Below are 17773 nucleotides of genomic sequence, written 5' to 3'. Positions count from 1 at the left end.
GTCCCTGAAGGCAACGCGCATCAGCGGTTTTACATGAATTTCCCTCTAAACCAACTCTGTCTGGTAACGTTGTGTTATTATCTCATAGCGTGGTGAATGTGCAGGTCACAACTTGTCCACCAGAGCGTTGTGGAGTTGTTGGATTGTGTATTTGATGAGTTTGATGAGGGAAACCAAGAAATTCCTTTAGCCTCCGTAGCGTAGCTCTGAGCAGCTCACGGCTCTGCTCCACCGTTCTAAAAATAGCTTGCACCGACAATTAAAGGTAACGAACCTACCGCTATGACTATAGGGATTATGGCAATGGGCCAATTTTCCAAAATGTTGAGCTATCCCTTTAAGGTTTTCTCCTCTCTTATCTTAGCCTCATACTTAAAGGAATCACTTCAGGTCAGTTAAACTGTTGGACCAAACTTGTGAAAAACAACTTAAGTTCCTCTGACTGTGTCTGAACTGCAATACGGGGAGTTTATGGGAGATAAATGAAGAAAATGAACCTTTTTTTATTGGTTCTGTGTAGCAGCCTCAAGTAAGTCCCTCAACTAAGGAGAAATTAAACCTTAAGTCTCAGACAAGTAGAGAATTTAAGTTGTTTTTGTCCAATTGGTCCCTCTTCCTTTCGCTGTGAAACCCACATTATAAAAACAAAATGATTCACTGTAACACTGATCGGAACATTTCAGCATTAAGATTATTTCTGGAATAAATATCATTGTGTGTGACGAGGAAAACTCAGCGGCAGATTACAAAACAATAAGATAAAGACGACATTAAAATCATGACAGGAAGATATGGCGACTTCGGGGTAAAAAAAAAGTTGGAACTGTAAAATGAAAATTGTACAGCTACAAGACAAAACCTTGTAACTGTGATTGTGTTTGAGCAAATTTGGGATAAACGTGTTATAATTACGATATAAATATTGTAATTATTATCACAAATTACATTACCAATCAGGACCTGTTGCTAACGAGCTTAATAAGGTTTGTTAGCGGTTCTGATCCAGCAGAGAGGAGTTGACGGATTAGTGACAGGTGAGAAACCGCATGGTGATGTCACACAGGTGAGATAAACGCAAAGGAAGTGGTTTCTCATGAAAGACGAGGCTCTTCATACCGTGAAATCATCAACCCAGTGAGAGTTAATTAAGCAAAAGTCTAACTCCTCCTCCTCCTCCACCTGTGTTTGAGATTGGAGGTGGAGGTGGGCGGGGCATCCAGGTGTGGGGGGTTGGGGGTCGAAGGTCGAGGGGTCGGTCAGAACTCGACCTTGCAGGCGGGGAAGGTCTCGTCCTGCATGGCCACGGTGCTGTTGCTGCCCAGCACGGTGATGGACAGCTCCCTCTGCCGGTCGTGGGTCTCCTGGTACCACTCGTGCATCACCAGCGAATCGAATGTCGGGATCAGCGTCACCTGAAGAGGAAGATGAAGATCATCAGAGGGTCAGAGGAGGAAAAATGGGCCAATCAGGGATTAGATGATAAGAAGGTAAAGATGACAAAAAAGATCCCAAGGCGTTCCCAAAGTAATGGTTGTGAATGGTGCTCACTTTTCTTCGTCCAAAAAGACACACCAAAAAACATCCAAATACCTCCATGCTGCTCGTCTGTAATGTCCCTCTTGTATTGAAGCCCCGACATGAGAAATTGTTGTGCAGTGTAGTGCAGTGAACTGAGACACTGGGAGCTTCCGCTACAAACAAGCTTAAAATATAGACTTATTTAATTTTTTTGGGGAACAATTTTTCATGTCGGGGCTTCAATACAAGAGGGACATTACATACGAGCAGCATGGAGGTATTTGGATGGTTTTTGGTGTGTCTTTTTGGACGAAGAAAAGTGAGCACCATTCACAACCATTATATGGACAAATACTGCTGCGCGGAGCCCCGCTGTAACTCAGAGAAGGCACGGAGGACTCTGAAACTTCTCCCAGCCCTTAGTCCACATGAGGGGAAGGAGATAATGAGTGAAATTTGAATTTTGGGTGAACTATCCCTTTAAATAAACTTTTGAAAATTATTATAAATACCGCATTTTAGCTGTAAATTGTAAAAAAGATAAAAGTAGTAGTTAAAATTAAAAATAAAACCATGCAAAAACATTTTCCTCCCCATCTTTAGATGCCTACAGATTGTGTCTAAATGTGGAAGATGATCTGCAAGTGGCCGTCTTCAAAATTAAACCATCTGCCAAAAGGGGAGGGAGTATATTTCGATGGATATATGATATGTGTTATTATAATGTATATTCTGTAGAATGAATGTATACAAGTATGATGTGTGATGTGTAATGATGTACAGTATACATATATGATATGTAGAAATGTGGGTAATAGGATTAGTTTGTGAACAATTAATATAACGAAGAATGAATGAAGCACAGTTAAGAAATGTAAACACTTACTCTGTTTTTGTTTTGTTGTTAGGTTAAGCATATCGCTCACTTAATTTTTTGTTTTTAATTTTTATAATGTTTATGTTTTGTGTTTTCAACTGTATATTTGATACTGTTGGACCCCAGGAAGAATAGCTGTGGTTTTGCTGCAGCTAATGGGGATCTTAATAATAAACAAACATAAACAAACAAACATCTCATTAGGAGAGATTAACGCTGAAACAAAGTAATTGCCCTGTGTCATTTCCTTTTTTCTTCAGTGATATCTATCATTCTTAAAGGACAATTCCGGGCAAATTCAACTCGGGGCTGTATTTTCCTAACATTTTAGGTCTAAAAGAAGGAATCTGAAGATTTTCAGTTTAATTGCTCCTGTTGTGCGGTAGTTGTGTCTGTCCCCGCATCGCCACGGCAGCAATGAATGGGAGCGAATGGAAGTTCTGCTGCTTAGGCTGTTTCCATCCCTCAAAGCCACAGACAGCGTCAGATGGCGACTCAAACATGCAGCCAGAAGGTTATTTACTTCAAGCAAGCCGACATGTTTGTAAAACTAGATCTAATTCAAAGTCTGGCGGAGTCGAGACCCAAGTTGACGCTCGGTGTGTTCAGGTGCAGTGGGAAGCTCCCGTTTGTGTCATAAACACAGGAATATCAACTCTTGACTTGCTTCAAGGAAATAAACTTCTGGCTGCATGTTTGAGTCTCCATCTGACGCTGTCTGTGGCTTTGAGGGATGGAAACAGCCTAAGAAGTGACACTTGCATCCGCTCCCATTCATCGCTGCTGTGGCGATGCGGGGATAGACACAACTACCGCAAAACAGGAGCGATTAAACTGAAAATCTTCAGATTCCTTCTTTTAGACCTAAAATGTTAGGAAAATACAGTACAGCCCCCAGGTGAATTTGCCCGGAATTGTCCTTTAAGTCTGGCTTTGTGAACTCTGTATTTTATACTGTTAACACTGTAAGCCTGGCATTTGTGGAGAGGGGGGTGGGCTGGGGGTGGAAGGGGTTTGGTATCTTGTTTTGTTTTTGTTGGACCTGTGTTAAATTGTAAATTGTAAAAACTAAATAAAAAGACCTTGATCAACAAAAAAAAAAAAAAAGATCACTGGGCATCCTCTCCACCAACCTGGACGTCCGGCCAGCTGCTCTTTCCCTCCAGCAACGAGTCCAGGATGCTCCTCATCGACGCCTCCTTCACCGGGTCGTCGCCGCTGATGATGTAATATGACGAACGGAGGCGCCGGAAAAAGTCCATGTCCACGGTGGAGGAGGCGCTGCCGGAGGGAAGGTAGGCCAGGTCCACGTACACCGAAGAACCCTCAGAACCTCCAGAACCGCCAGGACCTGTGAGTTTGGAAGCTGGACACAAGAGAGATGAATGAGATGGACAGTTCCTCCAACAACCACTAGGTGGAGCTGCAAGACAAAACTGACAAAAAACTGACAAAAAAAGGTCACTAACTCAAATTACTTTTTCTAATGCCGGACTTTGAGGACAAACTGGAGGTTCACGCTAGACTAAAAATTCAATACAAGGTCAAAACCACTTCCACAAGCTTTCAGGCCCATGCTGTAACTGTCAGCATGAACAGGGGCAGAGATCTTAACCCTTGTCCACAACTCTTATACCCCTTTTCCACTGAAAACCTGGTGCTAGTTTGGTGCTAGAGCCAATGTTTAACTGGTTTCAGCCTGGAGCCTCCAAAGAACCAGTTTCCTTTTCCACAAGCAAGGAGCAAAGTCAGAGCCACGTCATTACGTTAGCGTAAAACGTCACCGCATGACTGCGTGGCGCTCGCTCGTATTAGCACAACAAAGATAACTCACTCATTGTCGTTTTTATTGTTTTGCTGTTCCTGTTTGGTCATGTACGTCATCGGCTCTTAGCTCTAGACCAGCTCGGAGTTGGTGCTTGCTTGGAACCAGTTTGGAACCAGTTTTAAGAGCCAAGAACCGGTGCTTAAGCGGTGGAAAAGCAAAGAACCAGTGCTAAGTCAGGTACTAGCTCCGAACCAGCACTGGAACCAGTTTGGTGAAAAAGGCGTACGAGTTGTACACAACAGGTTCAGAGCATGACTATGATGGACCATTATGGACCATTATGGACACCACCAATATAATGGGGACCACCTGAAACATCCCAGTGGGACTGCTTTATGTGGCTGGACTGTTAGACCAATCAGGAGTCTTCAAGTCAGAGGTTTCAGGAACTGGACCTGAAGTGTACAGCAATCACCCGATATGGCTGAAAGCTCGGGTTCATTAACTATACAGAGCTTGTCACACGAATTTAGTCTTTGCTTTCTTGATTGGCAAAGTCGCCCTCCACCAGCAGCGAAAAACATTTGGCAGTAGGTAACAATATTTACAGGATTATGCCTACCTGGCAACGGTGCTTTTGCAGCTCCGATTCTGGATCCACCAAGTGTGCTTCGGGATGATGCCTTTATGTCAAGGTTGGAGGTCATCTTTAGTGACCCTGTTGAACTGCCAGCCTTGGACTTTCCATTCTGGGCTGCGGTACTTGCAGAGGTTCCCTTCTGCAATGTGCCTGACGGTTTCTTGGCAGTCTTGGCAGCAGAACTCTTCAGATTCTTGACTGAGCCATCGGCCTCTGCGTCGGCCATGCAGGCTCCGGGCTGGGGCGGTAACGGAGGCAGATCCTTGACCGGGGCTGGTGGGGGGTCATGGGAGGAGAGCTGCCCCGCCCTGTGGGTGAACTGCAGACTGGGATGATCTTGTGGATGGTTGGGCAGAAAGAGAGAACTGGACTCATCGTCGGAGTCGATGTCTTCGGTGATGGAAGGACAGTCGTCTGTACCGGGGGGGACGTCCGAGTCTGTGGCCGTCGGCAGCGAGTCACTAACCGATGTGGGTGGAGTTTCTTGGCTGTAGGCTGAAGCGCATCCACTGCTGCTCTGATCCTGGGAGTGGTTGTTATTGTCAGAGATGTCTGGTGAGACGCCGGTGGCGAGGCCAGGGCTGACATGCTGCTGATGGTTCTCCAGGGTCCTAGGGTGCTGAAATTCACAAGGCGACACCAAACACAGATCAACATCATGTGGGACATCCGAGGTCAGCTCTGACATCCCATGGATATGCTCTTCCGATCCATTTCCACAACGCCCATTACGGGACGACATCAGAGGCAGAGCCATCCCTGTGCTGGAGTCGGTGTCGCTGACATGTCCGTTGGAGCAGACTCTGTCTCCCATTGGTCCTTTGGGTGACGTGGCGGTAGGTGGAACCACTTGTTCCAAAGACACCGAGAAAGATTCGTCAACTTCTGTCGAATGAGGTGAGCCGACCTCAGCGGGCATGGAGGTCATGGTGGGAGAGGAGTCTGGCATCAGGTCCTTGAAAGGACTGAGAGTCAGAAGGCTGGACTGTTTGTCCTGAGAGGATGTGGAGTTTTCCAGACCCTCCCTCAGCGAACCAAGATCTGAGGTTCTGCAAGATCCCCCCTGGTTGTAATCTTCAAAGCCCAGACTGGACCCTCTCGCCCCGAGGCTGCTGTCCTCACCCAAACATCTAATGTCCTCTTCAGGGGACTGATGAAAGGGAGTATGTCCTGCACTATTAGGGGCTGAATCTGCAGGAGAGACCAGCTCAAGTGTTTTCTCATCTGAGCTCACACAGAAGTCATCTGTTCCATTTTTAAGGGATCCCATGACTGGCTGGTATGCAGTCGGCGTAAGATCAAAGTTGACACTGAGGTCACTTTTTGGTGTTTTAGCAAGAGGTGAAGAGGCGGCAGCCATTTCCTGGTTGATTTCCATACAGCGAAACATTTCGGGACTCTCTACTGTCAAGGTCTGGTTCCCATTGGCATTTACTCCAACAGAATTAATTTGTCCACCGTTTCCATTGGCATCTTCCAATCTAAGTTTTTCAAATTCAGCAGTCATGTCTTCAGGTGTTGACACCTTGGAGCGATCCGCCTCCTTCTGGTTCTCCTGGTCCTTTGAACTTGGCTTCCCCTTTGTTCCTTTGTTCAAAGTGTCTTTCTTCTGAAGGGTCCCATCTTTCTTTAGAGTCCCACTCTTCCCTGATGCTTTTTTAAGGTCTGCGTGTGCAGCTGATGCTCCACTTGTTTTCTTCACTTCTTTCACTGCTGGTTTTGTTGTTTTCTTCTCCTCTGTCTTTACATCCCTCTTGATCCCTTGTTTTGGTTCAGATTTTAAATCCTTCTTTGGTTTTGTACTTAGAGTTTCCTTCTTTGTGAGTTCTTTCTTTTTCTCTGCACTCTCCTCATTCTTTACAGCAGCAGCAACAACTTTCTCATCCGTCTTTCTTACTTCCTTTTTCTCTTCTTTCAACACATCTTTCTTTGGAACAACTTTTTCAGCAAGTTTTGGTGGCTTTGATTTAAAATCTGCATCCTTTGATTTGGGCTTTTCGTCCCCATCCTTCTTGTCTTTAGGTGCAGTGTCACCTGCTGCCTTTGGCTTCATTTTCAATTCCTGTTTTTTGACATCTACTCGTCCGAACTTGTCTTTCTGCAAGGCACTAGTGGGTCTGACATCCTTCGAATTGGACTTAAGGCTTTCCCGACTCTCCGCTCTTTTTGGCTGCTTCTCAGTTTTGGATGTTTCTAGGTCCTTCAAACACACTGATGGATGTTTGAGGAAATCTAGATGTTTCAGTTTTTCAAGTCCAAGCAGAATTTTGGACTGTGGAGTGCACCCTGGGAATAGGACACGGATGATCTTCTCCTGAGGGCTGGATGGATGCCAGACCAGCAAAGCACAAATGGAAACAAGGCAAGTTAGTGGGAGACTTGAGCCCTTTATATTCGAGCCGCTGTTTGGCCAAGTCTGCATTAAAGCTTCAAATTCTTTACTTCCATGAATGGGATTCAACGTGTACAGCTCCAGACGGCCGACTCCCATCTTTTGGAATAAGATAACTGGTTCTATCACGGGTCCGTTAACCCGGCTGAGAAGCTCAGGTTTGATTGACAATCTTTGTAAGTGCTGCAAAGTGAGCGCCACCTGGTCACAGCTCCGCAGCTCACTCAGATCTCCCTGGATGGACTTCACTCTGTCAGGAACGTTCAGGAAGACGACACCAATCTCAGGAGAGATGAGGTTCTTCATCCAGTCCTCTTCTGTCTGAGATGCAGCGGACTCGTCTTCCTGCTCGGCCACTTTCCTCAGCAGCAGGCTGTTCAGTCCGGGGAGATTGTCCACACCGATGTGGGTCAGGAGTACCGAGTCGATTCTGTCCAGGTGTCGCACGAGTTTCCAGAAGCAGGAGCGCGGGTCGGAGCCGCCGTTCACCAGGATGTTGAAACCGTTCACAGCAAAGAAGGCAGAGTCCCCCCTCCCACCGGGGAAGATGTAGCAGCAGGGTCGAGAAAGCTTCAGGAACCCCACGGTGCTGGGAGGCTCCAGGAGATCGAAGGGCGACTCGGGCTCCAGCGACTCCGAAAGGTATTCTGTGAACTCCTGCAGACCCTCCATTTCTGGGAGCACGGTAGGAGGGTTGATCTGGATGGTTATGAAGTCCTGGAGGTTTTGCTTCTTCAACAGATGATGGTCCTTCCAAAGACCGAAATTCGGACAGCTGAGGGTGAGACTGGCCTTCGCATCTGGACCTACTGAGCTCAACAACTCCCCAACCTGTTGAAACACAAAGAAGTTACGTTTAAAAACGATTATGGCAGATATTCTGCTTACGAATATCAAAGGTCCAGTGTGTAATAATTGTCAAGGCAATTATTGGTAAAATCTGAATATACTACCCATGAATATATTTGTATAATCACTATAAAATAAAAATTTGTTTGGTTTTCGTAGCCTTATAATTCTTCTTTTATATATACATATAGCAAGGGTCTTGCTTTAGAGAGTGTCGCCATCTTGCGCCGCCATGTTTGTACGGCAGCCTGAAGGGAAAATCCAGCAAACCAGAGAGCACGTTTCAAGAGTTCCACGTTAATAAATAAACCATTGAAGAAGGAGGAGGAAACAGTTGTCCCAGTTGTGGAAGACAAGTTTTTTTGTCCTCTGAGACCACCGTCATTTTGCCGGGAGGGGTGAGCGCTGCGATCTAGAATCTGAACGCTACATGTGACGGTTTTACCCCCATTTTACACACTGGACCTTTAAAAACCAATAGTTAGTTAAATTAAAAAGGAAAGAGAGGTTTAAAATGGTTCTTTACCTCCTCATCAGCAAATATGTGGATGAAGTCGTTGAGGGAGAAACAGCCTTTCTGTAGCACAATGTCTCCCGTCTCCTCGACACACTGACCAGCCAGAACCAACAGCTTGTGTTGCGACGAATCGCAGAGCAGACGCCTGACCTACAAACAGGAAACACCAAATAAGGGTTCATACCGCAGAGGTGTGGCCAGACCCACAGATTATTCCAGCTTAGAGCAGCTCCCATTGATTAACACAGCTCATCATCAGCTCAAGAGGATTTATATGATGCTTCAGACACATGATCTCATCACTCATGCAGTTTAGAGGAGGAGAAAGTACAATACAGACGCTCCCTAAATGCCTCACATACCAGCTATGGGTTAACACAACAAGTTGATCTCAATATATCTGTCTGACAAGTCTTAAAAGAATAGTTCACCCAAAATTCAAATTGCACTCATTATCTACTCACCCTCATGTGGACTAAGGGCTGGGAGAAGTTTCAGAGTCCTCCGTGGCTTCTCTGAGTTACAGGGGGTCTCGGCGTAGCAGTGCATGTCCATATAACGGTTGCAAATGGATACCAACTGTCTTCGTAACAAAAAGACACACCAAAAAACATCCAAATACCTCCATGCTGCTCGTCTGTAAGAGGAGCTTCTGCTACAAAACGAGCTTGAGAAATAGACGTATTTAATTTTTTCCAGGACAATTTCGCATTTCGGGGCTTCAATACAAGACGGACATTACATACGAGCAGCATGGAGGTATTTGGATGTTTTTTGGTGTGTCTTTTTGTTACGAAGACAGTTGGTATCCATTTGCAACCATTATATGGACATGCACTGCTACGCCGAGACCCCCTGTAACTCAGAGAAGCCACGGAGGACTCTGAAACTTCTCCCAGCCCTTAGTCCACATGAGGGGGAGGAGAGGATGAGTGAAATTTCAATTTTGGGTGAACTATCCCTTTAATCCAGAGCCTACATATGAACTACGGCACCAAGTCCTGACGTTCTCACCTCTGAGCAGACGAATTCGTGAGATGGATTCACGACCACCTGAGTGTCCAGGACGTCTCCACTGTGCTGCAGAGTCCTCTGACCTGCAGGAAACAAAAAACAAGACTGAAAACCCAAACAGCAGCAGCAGCCGTCACTCGCTGTCGTCCGTCTGTTCACCTGTGCACAGGTAACTCACTCTGTATGTGTAGAAAGGATCGCACTACAAGACTCTACAAAGACTGAGGTCCCTTTTTTACAAGGCTGGATTATTTCCCATCATGCTCCTGGAGGACATACGTATTATAAATCTAGTATGGCTCCGTCTCTTTTTACTTTTTTAAACACACACTAAACTATGGAGCGCGAGCATGTAGTCGGCGCGTGTCTTTTTAGCCACAAAAACTCCACAGTTCTTCTTTCTCACGAGGGTTTATTGAAACCTTTCTTCAAGTTATAACAAAAAAAACCAAACTGTGTAGCAATCCAATTTAGGCAATAATCATTAGCGCGATTAGCACGGTCTAAAACTAGTGTGCTCTCCTCGCCGACTGAACTGAACCCAAGTACGCACACATCACGTTACGCACGTCTCAGCCAATAGGAAGAGAGCAGTTGTTATTAACTAATAGGCACTCTTAATAGCCTCAAATATACAAAATCAGAATAAATCCAACAAATCTAAATTATTTATCACCTTATGTGTAATATACAAAATGGCTCTAACACGTTCGTATATTCAGACTTTTCTACTCTTTGACTTTCAGCATCAATATTATTATTATTATGAACTCATCATTATCTGACCTTATAATGAATGAATGAAAGAACTCCCCGGTGACTTCCTGTTTTATTTTTAAAGTATTTAGCCTCCTCCACAGTTATTATGGCCCAGATTTTATACTTCTAAAACAACAACAGGAGACGTGGAAGCGGCGAGGACCGGTACAAGTGGGTTCGATTCCAGCATCTGGATCTATCTCCTCCGACAGAAACAGGAAACACCTGGCTGGTCTCCACGAGTCCAGGACCTGGACGGTCCCTCGTCAGATGAGTCTGGACTCTGGGTGAGAGGGGGCTGGTTAGGGAAGTAGGAAGAGGAAGTCCCTCCTTCCTTCCTCTCTGACTGTCAGCCGGCCGGGTCATGTGGTTACCACGACAACGGCTGCTTGCAGAGGTGGGTCAGAAGCGACAGTCTCTCTTCTGTCTCTGTTTTATTGTTTCCTCCACCTCATCGTCGTCGTGATTGGCTGCACTTTAAAAACCAGCGCTTTATAATAGATGCACTTTAAAGGACAATTCCAGGCGAATTCAACTCTGGGGTGTATTTTCATATCATTTTAGGTCTAAAAGAATGAATCTGAAGATTTTCAGTTTAATCGCTCCTGTTTTGCGGTAGTTGCGTCTGTCCGTGCATCGCCACGGCAACAATGAATGGGAGTGGATGTAAGTTCCGCTGTTTAGGCTGTTTCCAGCCCTCAAAGCCGCATTTTTTTTCCACAGACAGCATCAGATGGAGACTCAAACATGCACCGAGAAGTTTATTTACTTCAAGCAAGCCGTCATGTTTGTAAAAGTCGATCTAATTCAAAGTCTCCCGGAGTCTCGCGCGAGACCCAGTTGCCGTGCTGGTGTATTCAGGCGCAGTGGGAGCTACCGCTTGTGTCATAAACACAGGAATATCAACTCTTTACTTGCTTGAAGTGTACATTTTTTTCCACAGACAGCGTCAGATGGCGACTCAAAGATGCGCTGAGAAGTTTTTTTTACTTGAAGCAAGTAAAGAGTTGATATTCCTGTGTTTATGACACAAACGGTAGCTTTTCCCACTGCTCCTGAACACACCGAGCACGGCAACTGGGTCTCGCGCGAGACTCCGGGAGACTTTGAATTAGATCGACTTTTACAAACATGTTGGCTTGCTTGAAGTAAATAAACTTCTCGGTGCATGTTTGAGTCTCCATCTGACGCTGTCTGTGGAAAAAAATGCGGCTTTGAGGGCTGTAAACAGCCTAAACAGCGGAACTTACATCCACTCCCATTCATTGCTGCCGTGGCGATGCAGGGACAGACGCAACTACCGCAAAACAGGAGCGATTAAACTGAAAATCTTCAGATTCATTCTTTTAGACCTAAAATGATAGGAAAAGACACCCCTGAGTTGAATTCGCCTGGAATTGTCCTTTAATGAATCTTAACAGCGCTATACGACACCTTTGTCGATTAAATGCACTAAATTTTACTACTACTCCTTGCTCTTTCTGACTGAAGCTACGGTATGTTATATTGTATATATTGTGATATTGTGATATGGTATTTGTACCTTGTTGTACTTTGTTCTTATTTTCGTCCATGTATAATTGTTGTTGTTGTGTTAATTGTGGGACTATGGATGAAAAATTAGCCTAGAGCTAAATCTGGTGTATTTACATTTTGCATGTTTATTATGAATACAGAGAGTCCTGTTACAAATAAACAAATAAATGAAATGAAATGAATGTAGCTAATCATGTAGAAGACAATACTCTGTGTGTGTGTGTGTGTGTAGTCAGCTGAGACTCTGCTGAACAGCCTGCAGACACACACACTCAGTCTGAGAAAGAGGGGGCGTCGACCTTTCATCTCCAATGTCTGATTGAAGTCAGAGGAGGAGGAAAGTTTGAGATTAGTGGTTTTAAAAAAATCTTTCAACATGAACTGAATGTTTCATGATGAAGACGAGGGATAGATCGATTATCGGCATGGCCAATAATATCAGCCAGTATTCGGGATTTTCTAATAATCGTATCTTTCTTTCTTTCTTTCACAGATTACCGATAAAATAAATGTTTTTTATTTATGTAATTATTTATTTATCAGGCGGCCCTTTGCTGCATGGCGTTTCCCCTCCTCTCTGCCTCCCATTTCCTGTCTCTCCCTCTCTCTCAACTATACTATCGATTAAAAGGCGAAAAAGCCCAAAACAATCCTGTATAATTATGTAACATTACGACACATGAAGCAAATACTCTGAACTACTTTCTCTTCTGAAATCCCTCCGCCCAGCAGCAGCCGTGTCTGGAATGTAGTCCCGGCTGCATTTCCCTCTAAAACAACTCTGTGTGGTAACGTTGTGTTATTATCTCATAGCGTGGTGAATGTGCAGGTCACAACTTGTCCACCAGAGCGTTTTGGAGTTGTTGGATTGTGTATTTGATGAGTTTGATGAGGGAAAGGGGACCTGGACCGTTCACTGAGCAGCTCACGACTCTGCCCCGCCGATCTCAAAACAACATGCACCAATAACTAAAGGTAAATTAACCTACTGCTGTGACTATAGAGGGGTTATGGAGAGAGGACAGCGCCTCTAGTGTCTCACCTGGGACGTCCTCCGACAGGAAGGCCGAGTGTCTGGACACGAAGAGCTTCAGCTGCTGATCCAGGACCGACACGTCCAGGCGAACAGGCCAGCGACGCACACCTGAAACACACAATCACACACACACAATGGTTAAAGTTGAGGACAGAGTCAATGCCCCATAAGTGGGATAACCTACAAAGCTATCTGAAACTGGATCACCTCATTTCTTTAGATATCTTCAAAAACTTACTATCAACTGTTCTACAGCCTGTATGTAATTGTTGATTATAATTTTAAGTGTATTTGTATAATGTATAATTGTGTGTTTTTGTAATCAGGGCGTCATTGAAAAAAAGAGCTGGGTCTCAATTGACCTTCCCTGAATAAATAAAGGTGAAATGAAATGCTGCATTACGTCTTTCAGTATGGAAAGTATTACAGTTCAAAACTCCATCATATCAATACAGTCAGCTAAAACACTATTATGATTCATATACATTAGAGCCACAACAATTAATCGAACAATAATCGATTATTAAATGAATCGTCAACTATTCTGATAATCTAATAATCAGTTTGAGTCGTTTTTTAAGAAAAAAAAAGTCAAAATTCTCTGATTTCAGCTTCTTAAATGTGAATATTTCTGGTTTCTTTGTTGCTTTATGCCAATAAACGATTAATTGATTAGTTGTTTGGTCAATAAAATGTTAAAAAAATGTTGAAAAACATCAATCAGTGTTTCTCAAACCACCAGACGACGTCCTCAAATGTCTTGTTTTGTCCACAAACCAAAGAGAGACTCAGTTTATTGTCATAAAGGAACAAAGAAACCAGAAATATTCACATTTAAGAAGCTTTTCTGTAAAAAAAAACTATTAAAACTGATTATTAGATTATCAGAATAGTTAAATAATCAATTATTGTTCAATTAATCGATTAATTGTTGCAGCTCTAAAACACACTCATCATCTCATCCTATATGTCCCAGAATGCACCTGATCTGCATCTTCCAAGGTCTCAACCTGGTTTCACATGCGACTGTCCTCTAAGGTCGAGCTTTATTAGTGATGTCACTTTGAGTGTGTGTGTGTGTGTGTGTGTGTGTGTGTATGTGTGTGTGTGTGTGTGTGTGTGTGTGTGTGTGTGTGTGTGTGTGTGTGTGTGTGTGTGTGTGTGTGAGAGAGACAGAGTGCCTGAGTGTGAGCGTGTGTTGAGCAGTGAATCAGCAGATTTCCTCATGTCCGCCGGCTCTCAGTGTGATCAGTGTGGAGAATCTGCGGCTCATCGGTTAACGCTTCAGTCACAGTCAGAGATCAGCTGACTGACACACACACACACACACTAACACACACACTAACACACGCTCAGATATATTATCCCTAATGACATCAGCTTCATAAACTCTGGTCCTGTCTCACATGTCGTCATGACATACAGGAAGCTACGGAGGGTAAATTCACCTAACTCAAAGTGAAAACAAACAAGATGAAAAGCACAGTAATGTATAGTTGCCATGGTGATATGGAAAGCTCTGCCAGGACAAGTTATCCAAGAACATAACAAATACAGATTTAAAGATCTATTGAAAGAACATTTATTAGTCAAACAGCTCTCTATCTAGCCGAAGCTATTTGGTACAATTGAATCAATTAGTGTTTGTCTGATTTACTTGAAATATCTTAAGTCTGCTTGTGTATTGGGTACTGTTTCTGTAAGTTAAAGCAGAAGTAAGTGATATTTTAGTGTTAATATAAGTCTTAAATAGTTGTATCTTCCGACAGCAATCACTTCTATAGAGTGTTTGGTCTGAAACACGGGTCTGTCAGTCACTCTGCTCTGCTCTGAGCCCAGGAGAAAACTTTTCTCGTATCCTACAAGTTTTATCCAATGAGGAGAGAGAACGGCATAAAGGGGCAGTCCTCTCTGTGTGTGCAGACAAGGGATGCGCCTGAATGTGGTGACGTAGGGACGAGGACCAATAGATCCATGACGAGGGCGGGGGCTGCTAACTCCATTGGCTGACAAGACGTTATGGTGCGTTCAAGGAAACCCGTAACTGGTGTTTTTCCGACCTGTGAAGTCGTACCAGTTCGATCTGGTACGAGTTCACGGGTCAGAAGTTACGAGTGGCCGTTATAGTGACTTTCACAGGTAAAACAGGTCGGAAAAACACGAGTGGGTTGCCTGGAACGCTACAAAGTCGTAAGTCGTGACTTGAAGCTGTAATTTACGGTTTCAAAAGCCTGCCTGGAACGCAGCATTAGCCAAAACGACCGGATCGCTTACTTCTGCTTTGATGGTCAATCCCTCTGTGTCATAGTGACTTTCTGTTAGATTACTGCTGGGGCAGTTATCTGCCCTATTTTCTCTGAGGAACATGCCAAGGCCGTGGTCGCTCTGTGGCGTCTTCAATCTCACTGTCTGGCTGGTTCCAGACACAGCTGCAGAGTTAGATGATAACGCTCACCGTCACTGGATGACACTTAGCTGGTGTGAATCCTTATCTTCATGTTTATTCACTATAGCCAATTGGATGTTAAAGCAGAAGTAAGCGATCCGGTCGTTTTGGCTAATGCTGCGTTCCAGGCAGGCTTTTGAAACCGTAAATTACAGCTTCAAGTCACAACTTACGACTTTGTAGCGTCAGTCCGTCCACCAGGTGACCTGCTGCTACTAAAACTAAAAACATCCGGTGTGTGTAGTGATTTTCAAAATAAAGGCCTCCTCACTCAGTCCTCACAACAGAGGAACAATACAGGGAGTGTCGACTGTTACAAGTTAGAAAACAACAACAAACAGACAGAAAACCTCCAGGATAAAAACAAAAACAAACTGTTTTCACTTTGAACTGATGCATTGATCTATCTACAGTACAGGCCAAAAGTTTGGACACACCTTCTCATTCAATGTGTTTCCTTTATTCTCACTGAAGGCACCAAAACTATGAATGAACACATGTGGAATTAACAAAAAAGTGTGAACTAACTGAAAACACGTCTTTTCTTCTTTGTCTTCTCTTTCTTCTTCCTCTCCTTCTTCCTCCTCCTCCTCTATCTCTGCCCCCACCAGTTCTAGTTTCTTCAAAGTAGCCCCCCTTTGCTCTGATTACTGCTTTGCACACTCTTGGCATTCTCTTGATGAGCTTCAAGAGGTGAACCTGACCTGAAAATGGTTTTCACTTCACGGGTGTGCCTTGTCAGGGTTCAGTGGAATTTCAGTGAGAATCTACAATGTAAATAGTCATGAAAATAAAGGAAATGCATTGAGTGTGTCCAAACTTTTGGCCTGTACTGTACATGAATGCAATACAAACAAACCAACTGTTTTCACTTTGATCTACGTCACACCGGACCCACGCGTGGAGAGACAGACAGACACAGTTGGACACAGTTAGTGGGACACACACAACTGTCTCCAGTGGGAGTTTCCTCGTGTTAACTCCGTGAGTCAGAGGCGGAAAAGAGGAAACTAGGCCCGCTACTACTGCTGCTGCTGCTACTGCTGCTGCTGCTGCTGCTCGGTTCGAGTTACCGACGCGTGGATGGGACCGTTACCCGGGAAATGGTGCGTGAATCCCGGACAGAAACTGGGACAAACCCCGGGAAGGGAAGGAGCAGGAGGAGGAAGAGGAGGAGGGGGAGCAGCAGCATGTGTTGTTGGGAGGAAACACATTAAACTCCAGCAGCAGCAGCGACGTCAGCAGCAGCAGCAGCAGCACGGGGTTTTGGTTTTATTATGAAAGGCCCAGCAGCGCGGTGTGAGTGGACTTTTGCCATTTGCACTGTTATTTTTAGCCTATTTTTTATATATTTTAGTTAGGCTACATAGTTATTTTTTTTCCTGCTGGCCAGAATGGTTGTGTAGCCTATGTGTTTGTTGTGCATAATATAGCCTATATTTGTTTGCATTTGTCGACACAGCTAGAGGCCACTGGCAATTTCGTTGTATTTTCTTTTACAATGACAAATAAAGCTTCTATTCTATTCTATTCTACAGGAAGCTCGGCTCGGCTCAGCTCGGCTCGGCTTGGTTCTTCTTCCACCCGGACTCACCTGACTCTATGAGCCGCAGCAGCTGCTCCAGGAGGCCGGGGGGCCGCAGCGCCCCCACCACCACCAGCACCGAGTGGTCCGCCGCCGCCGCCGCTTCAGGCCGCTTAGAACCGGGACCGGGACCAGGACCGGGACCGCCGCCCCGCTCCACTGCCGCCGCCGCCGCCGCCATCATGGCATCATGGACGGTCCGCTGGTGACGTCACCGGGACACTCACAACAAGCCCCGCCCCCCCGCTTCCCGTTGGAGAGGCGGGAAGACTTCAAGAAGACGCGACAGCTGGAACTGGAACGCACAGCGCAGGCAGCCAATCAGAGAGGAGCAATAAAGAGACGCTGGCGAATCAGAGGCGAGAGGGGCGTTCAAGGGCGGCTCGGGAGAAACCAGCACCCGACAGAAAGTTTTAACCTCTATGGTTTTAACTGAGCGGAAACAAAACTAAAATGAAGTTGAAAAAGTTTATTCAACATTAAAAAAAAAAAAAAAGAATCGTGTTCCAAAAATAATAAAAAACAATGTTATTTATTGTATTGATCATTCCCAGGAAACGAAAAGATTTTTTTTTTTTTCAAAGCTTTATTTCAAATCACAATATGTCATACATTTCAATTTGAAATGAAATTTACATACATTTTCAAAGAACTCATTTGAGGAAACATTTGCTTGCATTTAAAACAGTACAAGCTTACAAGGAAACGAAAAGATGGGCAAATAGCAAATGGGAAATATCACCTCAGAGTATTGTTTTAATGTGCCATATTGCCATTGCCATTATTGATTGATCTATTTATTACTAATTTTTATTGTGCACTTTACTTTGATATGC

At 44.5% G+C, this 17773-nt stretch overlaps 1 protein-coding gene across 1 annotated transcript; it reads right to left on the bottom strand.

Moving 5' to 3' along the window:
* Positions 1–330: 330 nt before the first annotated feature.
* map1sa (microtubule-associated protein 1Sa) lies at positions 331–17138 on the bottom strand. The gene is made up of 7 exons (XM_085775204.1): positions 16947–17138; positions 12913–13014; positions 9576–9658; positions 8571–8711; positions 4786–8026; positions 3529–3761; positions 331–1412 (listed from the first exon to the last, which is right to left on the bottom strand). Exons 1-7 carry the CDS (start codon positions 17119–17121, stop codon positions 1257–1259), a joined length of 4131 nt encoding a protein of 1376 aa, XP_085631330.1. The 5' UTR covers positions 17122–17138; the 3' UTR covers positions 331–1256.
* Between the last annotated feature and the right edge of the window lie 635 nt (positions 17139–17773).

The sequence above is a fragment of the Trachurus japonicus genome, chromosome 4 (genome assembly GCF_045865225.1).
Source record: "Trachurus japonicus isolate A0001 chromosome 4, Traja_1.0".
NCBI lineage: Eukaryota > Metazoa > Chordata > Actinopteri > Carangiformes > Carangidae > Trachurus > Trachurus japonicus.
This window is presented reverse-complemented; position numbering and strand designations above follow the sequence as displayed.